Consider the following 17,052-nt stretch of genomic DNA (forward strand, 5'->3'; position numbering starts at 1 on the left):
ACTGGGACACGCTAGCTCCTTCGAAACCGTTTGACGTTGCATCAATCGCATCAGCAACACGTTAATTATTGGATGGCACATACCGAAGACGTCATCGTGATTGGCAAAGGCAAAGAACCAAAGTGAATTGTTTGCGAGTACTCAGTGGTCTCTTGACCCGCTAGTATACAGCATCGCGATTCAATTAGTGAGCGACAATAAATCCTTAATATTACGGAGAAATACTAATGTGTGGCGGTAGAGAGCGCATGAGAGTGCTCCGCAACAGAGGCATTTTTGTTGTTCAAACGGAGACCATCACTTTGAGGCTGCTGCGGTCAGACTTATAGGGAACCTTTAGTACACTAGTATCAATAATCGTAAAAAGCGCGAATGCGATGAACGGCCGAGAGTGACCCTCTCTTGGATCGAGATACCGAACTCGTTTGAAAGGAAAGCTAACATACATTTATCGTTTTGTACATGGTGCTGGAAAGCACTGAAGTGCAGAGCATTGTTGTTATACACTCAAGCGAAACTGTTTCGTACATTTCAAATGGATAAATTCTAGTTTCGTCAACCCTTTTTTTTGTTTTGAGTGTTTGCTATCAATCCGCTTAATTTTTCTCGAATGGGTATAGTAACTTATTTCTTTTTAAATTCTATATCATAAATAATAATTAGAAAAAAATAGGTACATAAATTTCAGGCACGATTTATGGTGCTTATAAGGGTTATAAATATTTCAAATCATTTTTATTGATTTGCATCTCGTCGCTGCTGTGAAGAAACATGTTTTTTATGAAAAGATAACAGATCATAGTTCTATGGTGCAATCAAACTGCCCGTCTGCTTTAGAGGACATTGCCATAACCGGTTCGTGAACTACTGCTGCTGGCCATCGCCCCGTTAAGGTAGCAAAATGGTTCGCCCTGCGGGAAGTATAAGTATGTGCGATCCGTTGCGTAAGATTTGCGGAACACAGGGCAGATACTATCAAATGACTGGCAGCTGGCATGTTATGGCTAGTGTGACCATGTGCCATCGATGATTTTCCCGCGTGTCAGGTGTATGGCCTCACCTTACTGTACACTAGGACAATTTCATACTTTCATCGCTTAGTTCAGCGCCACGGTTTGATGGTTCCACAAAATGACTCTTGCATCCCCCCGTCATTAACTTTTTTTTTTTCAAATAACAATTTTACAATACACTCAAAGCTACTTTGTACTGCAAAAAGTGATGGACAGCAACACGAAAAGTGTAATTTCTCAATACTGGGCCACGTTGTAAATGACAATTCATAATTTGACTGAAGCTCATTTGAATACCTAAGTAATTTATTTTTTTATTGTATTTTAAAGTACTCTATTTTTTAAAACACATTTGAAATGCAAAAATAATATGAATTAGAATTCATTCATATTATTTTAATTTCAAGATGATTTTTAGCGCACGTCATCTAATTTAAATCAGATTATGAATTTTGTTGAAATTAAAGATAGTCTACCACGGCTGTAACGCGTTTAACGTTTTCCATTTGAAAGTCCAAGAATACGACGAACATGATTTGATGCATTTAGAGGCTGCAGTTTTTTTAAATTCTGTTTCATTAACGGGCATTTGGCAGTTCAGAACGTTATCATTCGCCGATCTGGAATATCATTGGGTGTCATCTGGTCTGGCAACAACATGACATTAAGTATAATGGCACCTAACCTACTTTCCTGTCCATTTTCGAAACATTTTTATTTTTGCTTGATTGTATCGCAATCCTTTTCCTGCTCCTTTTTGCGAGAATAACGGTGCACGTATGGCAGTAGAATGTCCGAGCCACGTTTCTTCTCTGGTCAAAATAACGGTTTTATTTTCAAAGACAGGATGAAAGTTTCAGAATGACGAGAATATTTATCTTTGTGGTCACAGCATGCTGTAGATATACAGTGTTGGACATAAGTTAAGCAACTGGGTTAAGGTGTATGAAAAAGTGTTCAAAATTTTAGTTTTCAACCAAACTGCACAATTTCCGACTCAGCTACTGAAAAGGGTATCTATTTACGATATTTTAGGAGGATTTCAGTTATTAATTTTTCTTTGAATAGCACAAAAACACGACAGTTTCAAAAAAGTATTGATTTTTGATGCGACATAAGTTAAGCAACTGGTTATTTTGGGGCAAAAATAAAAAATATTGATCATCACATGCAGAATTTCTGCATAGTATTAGTCTATTGACTTGTTAGCTTGCCAAATTTGTCATGTTTTGTGATGTTTTAGTAATCTTTTTGCCTGTGAACACCCAGCACACTCGGCTACATTCAAAACCGAACAATGTCACGTAATATCTATTCTATCGATTGAAAACAAAAAAAAATGAACCTAGCGATTTAGGGAAATTCTCAGAAATACGTTATTGAAGCTTTTGGCATAGATAAATCAGTAGTTTCTCATTTAATAACCCGTACAAGGCAAAAGGAACTGTTGAAACGGCTTTGCGTCCTGTTCGTCTTTGAAAAACTTCACCAAAAATGGACCGCATTATCAAATGGTATTCAATCAAAGATGCGTTTACATCAGGAATAGAAATAAAAAGTAAATTAAGATTTGATATCAGCTCCCAGACCATTCAGCGCCGATTGGGAGACGGTGGGTTATTCAGTTGCAAACCAGCAAAAAAGCCGTACATTAACAAAAAAGGTACAACTTCATTTTGCGATGAGTTCATTGAGCTGGGATGTCTCAACATTAAAAATAGTGTTGTTCAGTGATGAATCCATATCCAATCTGTTTAATTCAGATGATATGAAACGAGCTAGACTTCCACTTGGTACTAGACTAAATCCGCAATATTGCAAGAAGACTATTAAACATGGTGGGTGATGTGTGATGGTCTGGGGATGCTTCTCTGGGCAAGGTATGGGACATTTTCATTGAATTCAAGGGATTATCATCGGAATAATGTACAGAGACATCATGTAAAGTATGATGCTTCCTCATGCTTGCCGCTAATGCCGTCGAATTGCAAACATCATTACGACAATGACCCGAACGATACTTGCAAAAATGCAAAAAAATCAACCAAGATTCCAAAATTGTAGTTCTATCGTGGCTATCTAACTCTCCTAATTGAAACTCAATCGAAAATTTGGGGGAAATTGTAAATCGCCGAATCAGAACGAATGTTTCATACCGACACCCTACTGAAGAGTTCGAGGCTCTTTTCCAAGGCTTGAAGTGAAATTTCGAAGGAAACGATCAACAAATTGATTGAATTTATGCTCAAAAGAAGTGTAGCTGTAATTAGAAATAAAGGATTCGCAATAGCCGTGGCCACACGGGGCGAAAACTCTAGCGCAAACGAAAAAATTAATGTCAAAACGGTTTCGCTTAACCCTTACACGCTGTCAAACTTTTATACGTCCGCGGACTTTTTCGCTGAACCCTTGACGCTATCGAACGCTTTATTTACGAAAATGTAGGTTCTTTTCGTATTGTTTTTGCATTTTTAATATAAATATAACAGCAACAGCAACAATATCGTTAAAAACTGCAAAATTTATTCGGAAATCAACTTCAGCGGCCAAAACACAGATGAAAACAATTCGTTTGACATTTCGGCATAAATTTTCGGGTTTTTACCCCTGCCACACGAAGCGAAAACATTTTGGCATTAATGTGCAAATTTGCGCGCAAATTTTCGCCCCGTGTGGCCACGGCTAATGAAATACTGAAACAATTAGTGAATACGAATTGATATCTTTCAGTTGCTTAACTTATGTCGCATCAACATTTAATCCTTTTTTGAAACTGTCGTGTTTTTGTGCTATTTAAAGAAAAATTAATAACTGAAATCCTCCTAAAATATCGTAAATAGATACCCTTTTCAGTAACTGAGTCAGAAATTGTACAGTTTGGTTGAAAACTAAAATTTTGAACACTTTTTCATACACCTTAACTCAGTTGCTTAACTTATGTCCGACACTGTAGATTTGGTTCAAAAAGAGGCCAATCGGCCGTGTTACCGCTCACTTCGATTATTTTGGGGTCAGCCACTCCGAGATCATCGGTATTCTTCGCCTGTGGTAGAGAATCATAAACCGTTCTTCTTCTTTTGTTCCGTTGTTTCTTCATCCCATGCCGTATGCAAAACCTGTTTGCAGTCTTAGAATGTGCTGGATAGCATTGCATACTCACACACGAGCGAAACTCGAATCTGTTTTGCAGATCTTATTAAAAAAGTACTTTGAAGAGCTTTTTCCTTCAAGGAACCAATTGGGACACAAAATAGGAAGGCTTGATTGGAATAACGAATTGTTTTTAATACAAATTTACATTTTGTTGAAAGAAATCGGTGTATTTAAGTGTTGCATTTTCAAAAGATTTGTTCTAACGAATTTCTATACATACATACGTTGCAAAGAATACAAAATAATAAGAAACACATTTTTACTGGTCAAGATTGAAATTAAAACACACCATCGCACACTACATTCGGTTTAACGTGAAATTTGAGTGAGACCCAACCGCGTGACTTCGTTACAGTATTATGATAATGATTGAAGAATTGCGTAGAGCGCGCAATTCCATTTTCGACCCGGATGACATCCCCATCGGGTACGAACATTTCAGCGGCAAGTAAGTTGAAAGAGGTTAAAAATCAACAAATCATATACGTTACAAATTATCGGTACGATGGCAGCTGAGCGAAAGGTCCTCACGCCAGTTGCTACAACACTGAAATAGTGATCAACAGGTGACCGAAACAAATACACCAATTCGTCGCAAGTCATTGAGCAAGTGAGGCCCAATTGCCAACGCAGTCCTTGAGATGAGTTATGTTTGGTTTTCCTTACAAACAGGCCCAGAAACTGCTCCCTGCGTGCAAAAACGGATATTATTTGAGAAATGATGTTTTGAATAAAAGCGACGGTCAAGCATGGTGCGTAACCTTTGAAGAATGCTGACTGTCTCCAGAGTAAGAAGGTGGTATGCAAGATAACACAATTCTTTCGCTCCCTGTTGACACCCAACGATTTTGAAGCAAACAATGTACATGTAAAACGAATGGCTGGCAGCTGGTATGTTGTGTCTTAGTAAGGTCGGAGAATGTTTTGTAGATAGTGAGACTAATGAGTCAGTTTCAGTAGCCTTTACCACACCACCATCACAACCTGAGTAAAACTAACTAAGTTGGGATTTTCCTATAATTTTCAAAATATATGGAAAAACCCTTTACTAAATGGGCAGCGACTCGCGGGAATGACCCAACCAAATGGTTTTCCTTGGTTTTTTGTAACTGTTCCATAATGTTTTATCACTTTTGCAATAAATTCGAGGTCATTCTGAAGGTGTAAAATGTTGCTAGCAGCAACAATAAATTCATACTTCACAAGAAAACGGTGCCCTATTCGATTTTATAGTTAAAGTTATTTTCTTATACATAGTATAATTGATTGCATCGTAAACACATTTATGGCAACGAATCAACAACAACCCAAATTGTTCATTTAAAGGTGGAATAAAGACAACAGAATACTTGGTACAGAACACATTTTACAATCGTGTAAGGGAAAAGGGTATTACGCGGCGGTTGCAAAAACTTAAATAGCGAGCAACAGGTGATTCAACCAAATTAAGCACCACCCGCTGCTAAATTAGTGAGTTTCAATTGGCAATGCATAGTCTCTGAGAAAGATATATGTTTGGATTGCCGATTGTCATAACAAAGATCACAATGTTATCTTAAGAATAAAACACACATAATGTTAGTGATGATCTGAGCTTTTATGTCACATAACGCTCATTGTTAGTAGCATAGTCGTAACCAGCTCCCAGCTGATGTTGTTTGTCTTGGAGAGAAATGATGTTTAAAAAAAAACGGCTATCTAGCATGTGGATAACCTTTGAAAACTGCTGACTATGTCTACGGCCTAGGTATGTGGATTGCACAATAAAACAATTCTTTCACTCGCTGCTGACGGCACAAGCATTTTTGGCTTCCGACAAATGTAATCGTGTGTTATGCTTTCACTCTCTCAACAGCTCAGGATGACAATGAGCACAGAATTATAAATATCAAGCAATTGTGTCGCCTTGTGCCATGCAATCAGCAAGCTGCTGGGCAGAGGTCAACATGGTTTATCATAATTACTGACCATGAATAGCGTTTGTAATCGCTACTACCGTAAAAAAATGTGCGCCATCAGCCACAGTTTCAGGGTGAATCGACAAACACCCAAATGCCTAGGCGGACGTTAAGATCAGCGTTAGATGAATGGAGCAAAATGGACGGTCAGATTGTAGAGGTTGCGTTTTTTTTTCAATGCAGATGTATTCCGTAGTTGATGATGAATCTAAAATCGAGATTCTGTTCACTTCCTAATGGCACCAATTAACACAGCAAAGTTTAACAGCTATCAATGGGCAAATAATGATTCGGTCACCGTTTCCTTTCACGCTTCCCCGACTTTCCACAGGAATCCCAGCTGGTGGCGCCGTCGGACCGCCCTGGAAAAGGTTCTTACGCTTATCAGTGTAGTCTGCGGGGTAGCCGTAGTGGCGTTGATCATCTCGCTCCTGACGGTGGTTTTGTCGGACAGAATACAGAGTAAGTAAGAAAACAGACTCTTATCATAACTTCATTGATTGAATCCACAGTATCAAGTTTTTCGCGAAACATTTTATCGTAACAGTTTACCCTCTAAGTGATCGACTATTATACAGTATTGGGCATGTGTTTCGGCTAGTGATTCATTTGGTTAAACTGATAAACTACACGACAACGTAAAAAACACGTTACGGTTACCATATTAAGGTTTAGAGGGCAGCCATTGAAGATAACAGCATATTAATGAACATAAATTGCTATCCGACTGTAACGTACTTCCTTTCTGGTCACTCGTTCAAAAGAAACGTACAAACAGTGACTGAATTCACTGTCCTGCTTCGTGTCTTACCAGTAGCGCACTGTTGCGTATTTGACTGACCTTCATTTTTGCTTGTTAACACTTCCGCCTAAAATAACGCGATAACGTGCTATGCAAATAGTTTTAACTGCCTCGGTCTCGAACTTATATTCAATATCTTATTTGCCATTTTTGCAGGTGAAAGCAACCCCTCGTCTGCTCAGCCACTAACCGGCGGAAGGAGAGGTAAAGCACTGTCGCAGCATCCGAACGCTTACAACGGTGTCGGAGATAAGAGCACCGACAATGTTTGTCTTTCACCCGGTTGTATTCATTCTGGTTGGTATTTGTACATTAATGTCTGGTTATCTACCAGTTGAGAAAACTCCTTAAATTACCTTCTTCTTCCGTAGCATCGAAGGCACTTGAGCAAATGGACCCAGAAGTGGAACCGTGTGACGATTTCTACAATTATGCGTGCGGAAAATTCGTAAAAGAAACCGTTATCCCAGACGAGAAGGTATCGGTTAACACATTCTCTGTGATTGGTGATCGGTTGCAGCAACAGCTGCGAGCCCTGGTCAGCGACGAAATCAGCGAGTCGGAAGCGACCCCATTTAAGCTGGCCAAGAACCTGTATAAACTTTGCATGAACAAAAGTATGTCACAAGTTGCGTCGCGTTGGCGCAACGCTCTATCTTTCGACCATCGCTTAATGATACTTTCCCATTTCGCCAACTGCAGCTCGGATCGAGGAGAAGGGCATTAAACCACTCTTGGACATTCTGGATAATCTGGGTGGATGGCCAGTTCTGAAAGGACAAGACTGGGATCTGGACTCATCCTGGTCTTGGGTCAAATCGGTGAAAGATTTTCGCAATAACGGATACAGTACGGATTATTTCTTCGACTTTTCCATCGGCAGTGATTTGAAGAACTCTACTCGACGCATCATCGACGTAAGAACGATGTCTGATGAGGTGATGAAGCTTTGTTGATTAATTGCCTTTTTTATGTCTTTCAACAGACCGATCAGGCTTCACTGGGTATCAGTCGAGAATATCTGGTGAAGGGCATGGAAAATCCTATCGTTTCTGCTTACTATAACTACATGGTGGATATGGCCGTCCTGCTTGGAGCGGAAGAGGACCGAGCAAAGCGCGAGTTGATGGATTCACTGAATTTCGAAATGGCTCTGGCTAACATTTCACTGCCAAACGAGAAAAGACGTAACGCAACCGCCCTGTATAATCCAATGACCGTGAAGGAGTTCCAACAACGCTATCCCTACACCGATTGGTTGGAGTATTTCAACGCCATCCTTAAAGATACCGGTATCGCGATCGATGAAAATGAAGTGATCATCGTGAGTGTACCAAGCTTCATGAAGGAGCTGGGCCCACTGCTACAGAACACGCCCAAGCGAGTGATGGCGAACTATGTGATGTGGCGCATCAGCGGGTTTTCCTCGTTTTTCCTCACCGAAAAACTTCGCAAACGTCAACTGCAGTACAGTACGGCTTTGAGTGGCAAACAGGAGCAGGAACCAAGGTGGAAGGAGTGCGTCGAAATCACGTCGGGCAGTTTGCCCATATCGGTCGGTGCGCTGTATATTCGCAAATACTTCCGCGAGGAATCGAAACGAGCTGCGTTGGACATGGTGAACGATATAAAGGGCGTATTCGTGGACATTTTGAAAAAGGTCGATTGGATGGACGAGATTACGCGTGAGTCAGCGCTAGAGAAGGTTTCAACCATGGCCACCCATATCGGATATCCGGATGAGCTTATGAACGACACCAAGATTGCCGAGTACTACAAGGACCTTGAGTTTCAGCCAGAAAGCAACTACCTAAATACAATTCTCTATATGAACCAATTTGGTACGACGAAAGCATTCAAGAAACTACGCCAGCCTGTTAACAAGACTGATTGGATCACTCACTCCAGGCCTGCCATCGTAAATGCTTTCTATTCGTCCATTGAGAACAGTATTCGTAAGTAATGTAGGAATGATTTCATGCGAGTATCCAAACGCTCATTCGCGCTTTTTTCCCGTTTGTTTTCCACAGAATTCCCAGCGGGTATCCTGCAGGGTCAGTTTTTCTCCTACGATCGCCCCAAGTATATGAATTACGGTGCTATTGGTTTCGTAATTGGACACGAGATCACTCACGGGTTCGACGATCAGGGCCGACAGTTCGACAAGAATGGTAATCTTGTTGATTGGTGGCAAGCCGATACGAAGACGGCCTATCTGGAGAAGGCACGTTGCATTATCGAGCAGTATGGCAATTACACCGAACCGAATGTGAAGCTCAACCTCAACGGTATTAACACGCAAGGTGAAAACATTGCCGATAACGGAGGCATCAAGGAGGCGTACTACGCTTACCGCAAGTGGGCCGAAAAGAATGGTCCCGAGCCGCGGCTACCGGGCCTAAACCTGAGTCCCGAACAACTTTTCTGGTTATCCGCTGCGCAAACCTGGTGCTCGGTATATCGCCCGGAAACCATGAAGATGCGTATCACCACTGGGGTGCACTCACCGGGACAGTTCCGTGTGCTCGGTCCTATGAGCAATATGCACGAATTTGCAAAGGACTTTAACTGCCCCGCCGCTTCACCCATGAACCCTGAGCATAAATGTGAAGTGTGGTAGTATGCTCCACGATGGCACGAAATCTCCGAAGCAACCAACCCAGACACACTAGCCGCAATCATCAATGGCGGTAATAGAGAGGAGGAAGTGAACTTAATTTATTGCCTCAACCTCATTTTCAACAATTTACGAGGCATGTTTTTTCAAAATACATCCCAATTGTTCCGGGGTGGTAGACTTTTGAAAAAGAGCGGCATCAATGGCATAGTTGAACGTATATAGGAAGTACTCCCATAAGTGGGCATGGCCGAACCAATGTACTCTACGCGGAAATATAATTGTCTGATTTGAAATTGAACAATCGGTGCGATTATGTCGCATGGAGGCAATGGTGTTAAATTTGTTTGATTGCCATATTGATGCAGAATAGAGGAAAATAAACAACTTCATGTTTGTAATACGAAGAAACAGTGTGTTCAATCTATTCAATTGACTGTATTCGGTTGTTTTTGGGATGAAGATTGTGGTTCATTGTAAACGGCATGCAACGCCAATGGTTAATTGCCAGGATGCCCCACTCAGATGTGAAAATTCAGTTCGGTTAAATCCACACTAGCGTGAAAAGAAGCAGCACTGTAACATAAGCATACGACATCGTGGCGCATTAGTATCAGTTCGATACTATCAAAGTTCATCTGAGCTTTACACAATTTACTGTAATATCATAGTTTAAAATTTGTCATTTTAAATTTGATAGAAAAATCAAAAAAATTGAATAAACATCAAAGGTTTTTTTTTACTTCAACAAGCACCACAAACGGTCTAGGTAAGTTTCGACTGAAAGATGGCCTTCAATACGATAGGATGATCATACCCGACTCGTCATACTATTCAATGGATCCAAACTACTGCCTAAAGTAACTTGTACATTGATCGCAGCGAATACAGTTTTACAGTACAGAGTGCTCCCGAAGGAATCAGGAAGAGTTGCTATTATACTATGAATTCTTGATGAAAGATATATTTAACTTCAACCGGATAAAACTGCGCAGCACTATATGTGTATATCTTTAGAAGGAAACGAGTTTAATTGATACTAATTGAGGAGCAATATAAGGTATAATTATTTTGAATTTTTTGGATCAGTCAAAGCTCGATAAGGCCTTCTTGCATAGTCACTTTACGATTGTGCGTGGTTAGTATAAAAAAAACTTACTTGTCGAAACGAAGCCAGTAACGTTCATCGGAGAAACCTACAAAAGCATATTAGCCGCGAGATCATTGGTTATGACTAGAGAATGTGACTATTTGCTAGATTGATTGCTTAATACTGCGAGATATGCGTGTAAACTGATCGAAAAGAAACGTGCAACGATTTTGCTGTTGGCCAACTATGTGTTTGAAATCGTTCCCTTACTTCTAGCTGCTCGTTGGAGATGAGATGCGATAAGCCATCAAATAATAATAACAGATTTACAACACTTTAACATTACTTTATATTTTCCATTCAAACAATATAATGTCTACAAAAAGAGTAATGGAGCGTAAGGAAATATGATTACGTCCATACCTGTCCATCCCCTGAATTCCTAGTCCGTCGTCACGATATTGAACACAGTATGATCCACCTTAAACTGACATGTGTGCTGTACCTCAAATGCATTTCTTAATACGTGCACGATTCCCGGTCGTTTCTAGGAAGTTTAATATAAATTTCCCAATGTGATACGAAACCTGGCAGGAATAATGGGGAAGTGAATGAACGTATTTTCCTCACATACAACACCACATTTAACGATCCTTACTCCCTCCGTTTACATGGGCAAGTGGCTCGCTTGGAATGCTCGTTTCACAATAATGCACCCAACGAGATTACAACTCCAAGGAGTTTTACCAACTACCGTAAACAGCCCATTAGCGGTCAAACTCAAAGTAAGCGCCGATGAATAAAGCATTCTGTAGGGTTATGCAGCAACTAGCATAGTAACCTCTGGCGACTGATTTCGAAGATACATCTATTGCGTGAGGAATCCCTTGCCACCGGTGATAGATTTGTGGTCTAGTTTCTCTTGCTCCGATAGCCAAGCCATCTTTTGCCGATGCTGTCGTGCGGCTGCCTCGCAACGGTCTACTACCATCTGTTCCGTCAGCACACCCTCTTCCGAGGCGTAGCAGGCGGCCTGCCACGAAACACCCAGCTTCGATATCTCTCGTCCGGACATGCCCTCGCACATCTTAGCCATCTTACTACAGACCGCACTATAGTCCCATTGTTCTACCTTGAATCGCCTGTAAGGAAACAAATGAAATCAATGTGAAATGATGTTCCAGAGCCCCCCCGGCGTTTAAGCTGCTTCATCAAACATACTTTTTGCCTTCAGCCGCTGGTTGCAGGACAAATTTGTCAAAGTATAACCGTATAAGCCGTTCGCGTTCTTCGGGACCGGGCAGCGTAAACTCGACCATTTCATCCAACCGATCGTTGATGGCGTAATCGAACTGTTCAGGAGTGTTCGATGCCAGCACCATCATAAAGCGCGGATTCTGTTCTCCGGTGCGGTATAGGAATGCGTTCAGTGCCGAGCGCATATCTTCAGAGATTTGCTCTGAAGATCGTTTCCGGAGGAACGCATCGGCTTCATCGATGAACAACAGTAAACCTCGACGGCTCGTGTTAGCCCAATCGAAAACTTTGTGGATGGCTGTTACTGCATCGCGGCCCATCGGACCGACATCGCCACCCGTCATGATGGCATAATCCATTCCCGAATGCATTGCTAGTCGTTTCGCAAACATCGTCTTGCCTGTTCCCGGTGGTCCGTGCATCAAAATGTTCCGGTAGAGTCCCTGGTTATTTTTCGTATTTTTCGTTGCAATCGCAATATCTCGCAGCCGTTCTTCCAGCTTTGGTTGCAAAACAACTCCCTGCAGGGCATCCGTGGGCTTGTTCTTGAGTTGCTTCACCGTATCGATCGGGTGCTTGAGAGCTTCCAGAAGCGAGAAACGAGATGTTTCGTTGACGAGCGATGGTTTGCCTATGCGGGCCTCTACGTAACGGGCCGTTACTCCCGTGGCACCTTTAGCCGTGTAGATACCGAGCGCCAACAACGAAAGTCCACCGACCGTAGTGGCGACCTTGTTCCAATCAGTAAGCAGGGCGGTCGCCCCTTGTCCTAGCACGGCACCGGCCGTTTTGATGCCCTCCATCACGGTAATACGGTTCTCTTCGGCCTTCAACCGAATCTGTTCCAGTGTGAGATCGCGGTTTTCGCGATCCACTTTTGCTTTCGCCCGCAGCTCAGCTTCCAGGAGTTTCATTTTGTTCTTTTCACGCAGCTCCATTTCGTGCTCGATCGTTTTCCGACGCATAGCCTCCTGCTTCGCTACGCTCTCCTCTTGCTTTCGCAGATTTTCCTCCTGCACCCGTTGCTGCTGGGCGAGCTGCTCCTCGTATCGCTTTCTCGCCAGCTGATCCTGATACTGCGCCCGCTGTTGCTGCTGCTTTGTCTCCTCAGCGAGCGTTTTCCGGCGCTCATCATGATCTACTCGCTTTTGCTCTACCTTGGAGGCTTCGATATGCGCCTCGTACTCTTTCACCTTCGCCATATATTCCTGCTGGCGGGTGCCTTCCTGCATCTTCGACAATTCCAGAGCCTCGCGGGCATGTTCTGTGTGGGGAGCATCGGAAAGAAAACGTTGGGTTACTCGTCATGAGCAGGCGGATGATGATACACCGGTTCATGATTACGCAACAAGACCGCAAACTTACTTGATCGCTCCAGCGTGCGCGCCGCTTCGGCCGCTCGTTCCAGGGCTGAAGAATCGAACCGATACGCTTCCATGGCCTTTCTTTCCGCCTTCGTGAGGTTCGCATCGCCAGCCGCCTGTCCCGCACCGGCACCCGCTGAAGGTGGCGGTCCGGGCGGTTCGGGACCACCGCCATCGGCACCGGCCCCTTGCGGCGGTACCTGACTTTTATATCCAAACAGCCACGACATGACGATAGGACACTGAGGAGCGCGTTTGAGGACCGGCACTAGTGTTTTTATGGAAATCCGAGGTCCTGAAATTCCGTACCTTGAATTCCCCGGTTATGGTTACGAAGAAAACGTGCTGCACAGGGTGGTCAAATGCAACTTCGACTCCTAAAACCGCAGTGATGTAAACGACGAAGCCTTCTCGCTCGCACGAGCCTGAGTTCCGCTAAGAGTGAGCGAGATGGAAAGCGCGTTTTTCACAACGATGTTCGAACTTTTAACACTGATGCTCGATAAAATATAATCATTTTACCTGAAAAAAAGCAAAATTGGGATAAAAATTGAAAATTTTGAGCGAAAAAATTGAATTCGTGGCACTGTACCGTTGTTTTGGCTTTGAGGTTAGAAACTCGGGTTCGCTGTTATGAAAGTGGAATCGCTGTTATGAATTTTTAACAATTTCCAACAAATTTCGTGATAAAGATTATCGAGATACGAGCCCAATAAAGTTATTCGCAAATCCCCAAGTCGTTCCCGTTGCCGAGAAAGTGGAAAACGGTGAATAACTGCGTTCAGATCCCCGAAACGACCGATCGAAGACGAGGCTGAATCTACGGAAGAGGAATCTGCATTCTGGCTTTTGTTCTTCTCTTTTCCTAAAAGGGTCCTCCTACAAGATCCGGGGAACCAATCAACCAACTCACAACCGACCCTAGAGAATAGAAGTTTGCGACTGGCGATCCAGGAGTCTCGGATACCCATCGGGAACCGTGCCGGTAAGTTTTAAGGTTCGTGATACTGCAAGGATTTGTTGCATTAACGATCGAATTCTCCTCTCAGGCAGCATCACAGCAAGATCTCCAGCAAAGAGCTCTACATCCTCAGAATAGCTTGCGAAGGCCTAGGATAGCCCAACTGGATTCAACAGCCTTACTGGGGGAAAATGATGAAGAGACGAAGCGTATGGACGTACGATGAAACGCTGGAGATGCTCAGCATCATGCACGAACAGGAAAGTCTGAAAGCCATGAACGGCAGACCGTTTCGGAGGGATAAAGCGTTCCGCTTGGTCAACGAGGAACTGGCACAGCGCGGCTACCTTCTGCGGGATCCCAAAAAAGTAGAGCATCGATGGAAAAATCTGAAACGGAAATACTTTGAGATACTCAAGGACCCGAAGCTCTCGGAGGCGGACACTTTTCTGTACTTTGATGAAATTGATCTGCTGATGAAAGGCGAAAGTACGACTCTGCTCGGACGGATTGCACAAAGAACCGTTTCTAATGTTCTATTATCCTTTCTTCTAGCTCCCAAGCAAGGATCAATTCGGCCTCAGGGCAAGTATAATAACCCGGTTGAGGAATCACCCAATTTGCACGCTCATCTAACCATCCGAGGCGGAAGCGTTGATGATGAGGTTGAAAAGAGTCGCAAAGAACTGACCAAACCGATCCAGCAAAGGCGACAGTCCCAGCGCACAACGAAAGGAAAATCGAGCCGCTATGACATGGAAGACGATCTGCTTCGCTCGTCCCCGATGGCTGCGGGAAAGCCAGCTGAAGATATAGTATATCGGAATCAACGGCTGCTCATAGATTATCAGTTTGAGTTGTACAGCACAGCGCAAAAAGAATCGGACGAAACGTTTTTACAAATGAGCCGCCAATTGATGGACGAAAGCAATGACCGTTTCAATTCCATTCTGTACGAACTGTTGCCAAGACAGACCGGTAATAGTGAAGAAGATCGTCTAAAATAGTTCAACCGAAAAGATGTGGTCTGACTTTCGTATTAGTATAATTCCCGACCCTTTTTGGACACAAACCATAAGCACTAACATATGCACCAATTTTAATGGAAAAACAATAAAGTATAATTCCAAAAACATGTATTATATTGAGCCGCATTGAAGCGCTTCTTTCACCTAATATTTTGTTACATTTGCATTATAATTAATTGTAGCTCAAGTGAAGCCAAATCGGGGAAGGTTTAAAACCCGGAAAATGCCAACAACGAAATCATTTCTTCTCGACCAGCAGTGTAATCCAAGGGTGTGAGGCGATGTTCTCTAGCGGCATGCGTTTTTCCGGCTCCCGGACAAGCAACCGTGAGATCAGATGGGCAGCCGGTTTCGATATATCCGATGGCACAGTGTACTGCACTTTAATGATCTTGCGATAGGTTTCTTCGTAGGTGGTAGCAAGGAATGGCGCCTTGCCGCAAAGTAACTCGTAAGCCAGCACACCCAAGCTCCACAGGTCCACGGTTTTCGTATGCGGCTGACCCTGCACCATCTCCGGTGACAAATAGTCCACCGTTCCACAGAGCGTGGTTCGCGATGAGGTAGGTTCGTGTACCGACCACCCAAAGTCGGCTATCTTCAGCTCGCCCCCGTGTCCAAGCAACAAATTTTCCGGCTTGATGTCTCGATGAATAACATTACGTTCGTGCAGATAAGTAAGAGCGGATACGAGTGAGTAGATGAAGTTGGCGCTGCGCTTTTCGGGGAAACGTTTTCCCGGTTGCTGCTGCTGCTCCTTAAACAATGTGCCGCCCGGGGCGTACTCCAGGATGAGATAGATGCGTGTTTCATCGTGAAAGTAACCGTACATGCGCAGTATGTTCGGGTGGCGTAAATGTGATTGGATTTCAATCTCACGCCGCACTTGGTGTTCGATACCTTGCGCGTGGACCTAGCAACGGGAGTAATCATTGTGTTAGTCGCATGATGCTGAGAATTGGGAAACTGTGAGGGATTCAGTGTTTCCGGCCTACCTGTTTCTTAAACAGCACCTTCAGAGCGATGACGAACTTTGTTTCCTTTTCCCTTGCGAGATAAACATTACCAAATTTGCCCTTTCCTAACGGACGTCCGATATCGAAGTTGCTCAACGTCCACACTTTTTTCACCGGTTTCGTTTGTTGGCCACTATTGGCGGCAGTACTCTGTTGTGGGCCCTCTTTCGACGACGAATCACTAGCAGTCTTGGTGCGATCTTCACTTCCTGCCTCTACCGTTGGTGGTTTGTTTCCGCTGATGTTGGTCGGTGCAGCAGCTGGAGGTGGAGGAGGGATCTGCGGCGTCTTGAAGACACCGTTGGAACGATCTTCAACGATTTTGGTCACACGTACAGCATTTACTTTCGAACCCGGCGGGGGCCCCGATAAAGCGTTTCCCGGACCATCGCCATTCCGCTCATTTTCCTTCTTTGTCACGGTGAACACTTTGCGATTTTCTTTGTTACTTGCCATGTTGACCTGTCTTGTGCTGGCTGCTGTTTCTCGGTAAAATACGGCACTTTGTAGTTAATGCTGCCACCTTAAGATAACGCTCTTTGCCAGTTATGGCTTCGAAGCAGGAAGATTTTCAGTCGATTTCGTCAGTTTGTACAACCTCTAAATTTTTGAAGCGCGAAATGTAGATGTCCTTGCAGCAAAAACGTGCATTCGGCCCAACAGCAAAATATTCGTTATTTTAAAAACACTCCCGCATGCAATGTGTTTAAGGGGCCCATAAGGGGCCAGTTATGGGAGATCCAGCTCCGCTTATGGGCCCCTAAAACATTAACCGGCCACCTTGTTTGCTTTT

General features: G+C 43.4%; 4 protein-coding genes across 12 annotated transcripts in view; 2 read left to right on the forward strand and 2 right to left on the reverse strand.

Moving 5' to 3' along the window:
• LOC125959674 (neprilysin-2) overlaps positions 1 to 10,283 on the forward strand; it is a 16,486-nt gene extending 6,203 nt beyond the window's left edge. For 4 of the 7 annotated variants that reach the window (XM_049692511.1, XM_049692512.1, XM_049692513.1 and 1 more), the window contains exons 2-8: positions 4,438 to 4,614; positions 6,456 to 6,586; positions 7,083 to 7,223; positions 7,298 to 7,543; positions 7,629 to 7,843; positions 7,912 to 8,881; positions 8,957 to 10,283. In XM_049692511.1, the coding sequence (XP_049548468.1) occupies positions 4,526 to 4,614; positions 6,456 to 6,586; positions 7,083 to 7,223; positions 7,298 to 7,543; positions 7,629 to 7,843; positions 7,912 to 8,881; positions 8,957 to 9,546 (2,382 nt within the window). In that variant the 5' untranslated portion in view covers positions 4,438 to 4,525 and the 3' untranslated portion in view covers positions 9,547 to 10,283. Of the gene's footprint in view, positions 1 to 954; positions 1,315 to 4,437; positions 4,615 to 6,455; positions 6,587 to 7,082; positions 7,224 to 7,297; positions 7,544 to 7,628; positions 7,844 to 7,911; positions 8,882 to 8,956 lie in introns of those variants that run through there. The other 3 variants (XM_049692515.1, XM_049692516.1, XM_049692514.1) reach the window with 2 other exon arrangements.
• A 675-nt stretch (positions 10,284 to 10,958) lies between these two features.
• On the reverse strand, positions 10,959 to 13,626 carry LOC125959676 (ATPase family AAA domain-containing protein 3A homolog). The gene is made up of 3 exons (XM_049692518.1): positions 13,256 to 13,626; positions 11,855 to 13,154; positions 10,959 to 11,775 (listed from the first exon to the last, which is right to left on the reverse strand). The coding sequence occupies exons 1-3, from the start codon at positions 13,482 to 13,484 to the stop codon at positions 11,502 to 11,504; spliced, it is 1,803 nt and encodes a 600-aa protein (XP_049548475.1). The 5' UTR covers positions 13,485 to 13,626; the 3' UTR covers positions 10,959 to 11,501.
• Positions 13,627 to 13,894: 268 nt separating this feature from the next.
• On the forward strand, positions 13,895 to 15,361 carry LOC125959696 (uncharacterized). 3 transcript variants are annotated; one of them, XM_049692570.1, is made up of 4 exons: positions 13,895 to 14,021; positions 14,127 to 14,239; positions 14,304 to 14,704; positions 14,771 to 15,361. In XM_049692570.1, exons 3-4 carry the CDS (start codon positions 14,407 to 14,409, stop codon positions 15,220 to 15,222), a joined length of 750 nt encoding a protein of 249 aa, XP_049548527.1. In that variant the 5' UTR covers positions 13,895 to 14,021; positions 14,127 to 14,239; positions 14,304 to 14,406; the 3' UTR covers positions 15,223 to 15,361. The 3 variants fall into 3 exon arrangements, with proteins under 3 accessions (XP_049548527.1, XP_049548528.1, XP_049548526.1); XM_049692571.1 differs by lacking the exon at positions 13,895 to 14,021 and having other exon boundaries at positions 14,075 to 14,251; XM_049692569.1 differs by lacking the exon at positions 13,895 to 14,021 and having other exon boundaries at positions 14,075 to 14,239.
• Positions 15,362 to 15,377: 16 nt separating this feature from the next.
• Positions 15,378 to 16,849, reverse strand: LOC125959687 (aurora kinase C-like). The gene is made up of 2 exons (XM_049692549.1): positions 16,239 to 16,849; positions 15,378 to 16,156 (listed from the first exon to the last, which is right to left on the reverse strand). The coding sequence occupies exons 1-2, from the start codon at positions 16,713 to 16,715 to the stop codon at positions 15,482 to 15,484; spliced, it is 1,152 nt and encodes a 383-aa protein (XP_049548506.1). The 5' UTR covers positions 16,716 to 16,849; the 3' UTR covers positions 15,378 to 15,481.
• Between the last annotated feature and the right edge of the window lie 203 nt (positions 16,850 to 17,052).

Source organism: Anopheles darlingi, chromosome 2 (genome assembly GCF_943734745.1).
Source record: "Anopheles darlingi chromosome 2, idAnoDarlMG_H_01, whole genome shotgun sequence".
In the NCBI taxonomy this organism is placed as follows: Eukaryota; Metazoa; Arthropoda; class Insecta; order Diptera; family Culicidae; genus Anopheles; species Anopheles darlingi.

Excerpts from the sequence above, each read along its gene's own strand:
- LOC125959687 (XM_049692549.1), bottom strand. The coding sequence starts at position 16,715 with ATGGCAAGTAACAAAGAAAATCGCAAAGTGTTCACCGTGACAAAGAAG. Across the intron at positions 16,157-16,238 it reads AGGTGCTGTTTAAGAAACAG|GTCCACGCGCAAGGTATCGA; the intron begins GTAGGCCGGAAA and ends TCCCGTTGCTAG.
- LOC125959676 (XM_049692518.1), bottom strand. The coding sequence starts at position 13,484 with ATGTCGTGGCTGTTTGGATATAAAAGTCAGGTACCGCCGCAAGGGGCC. Across the intron at positions 13,155-13,255 it reads GCGCACGCTGGAGCGATCAA|AACATGCCCGCGAGGCTCTG; the intron begins GTAAGTTTGCGG and ends CTCCCCACACAG. Across the intron at positions 11,776-11,854 it reads CCAGCGGCTGAAGGCAAAAA|GCGATTCAAGGTAGAACAAT; the intron begins GTATGTTTGATG and ends GTTTCCTTACAG.
- LOC125959696 (XM_049692570.1), top strand. The coding sequence starts at position 14,407 with ATGATGAAGAGACGAAGCGTATGGACGTACGATGAAACGCTGGAGATG. Across the intron at positions 14,705-14,770 it reads TCTGCTGATGAAAGGCGAAA|CTCCCAAGCAAGGATCAATT; the intron begins GTACGACTCTGC and ends CCTTTCTTCTAG.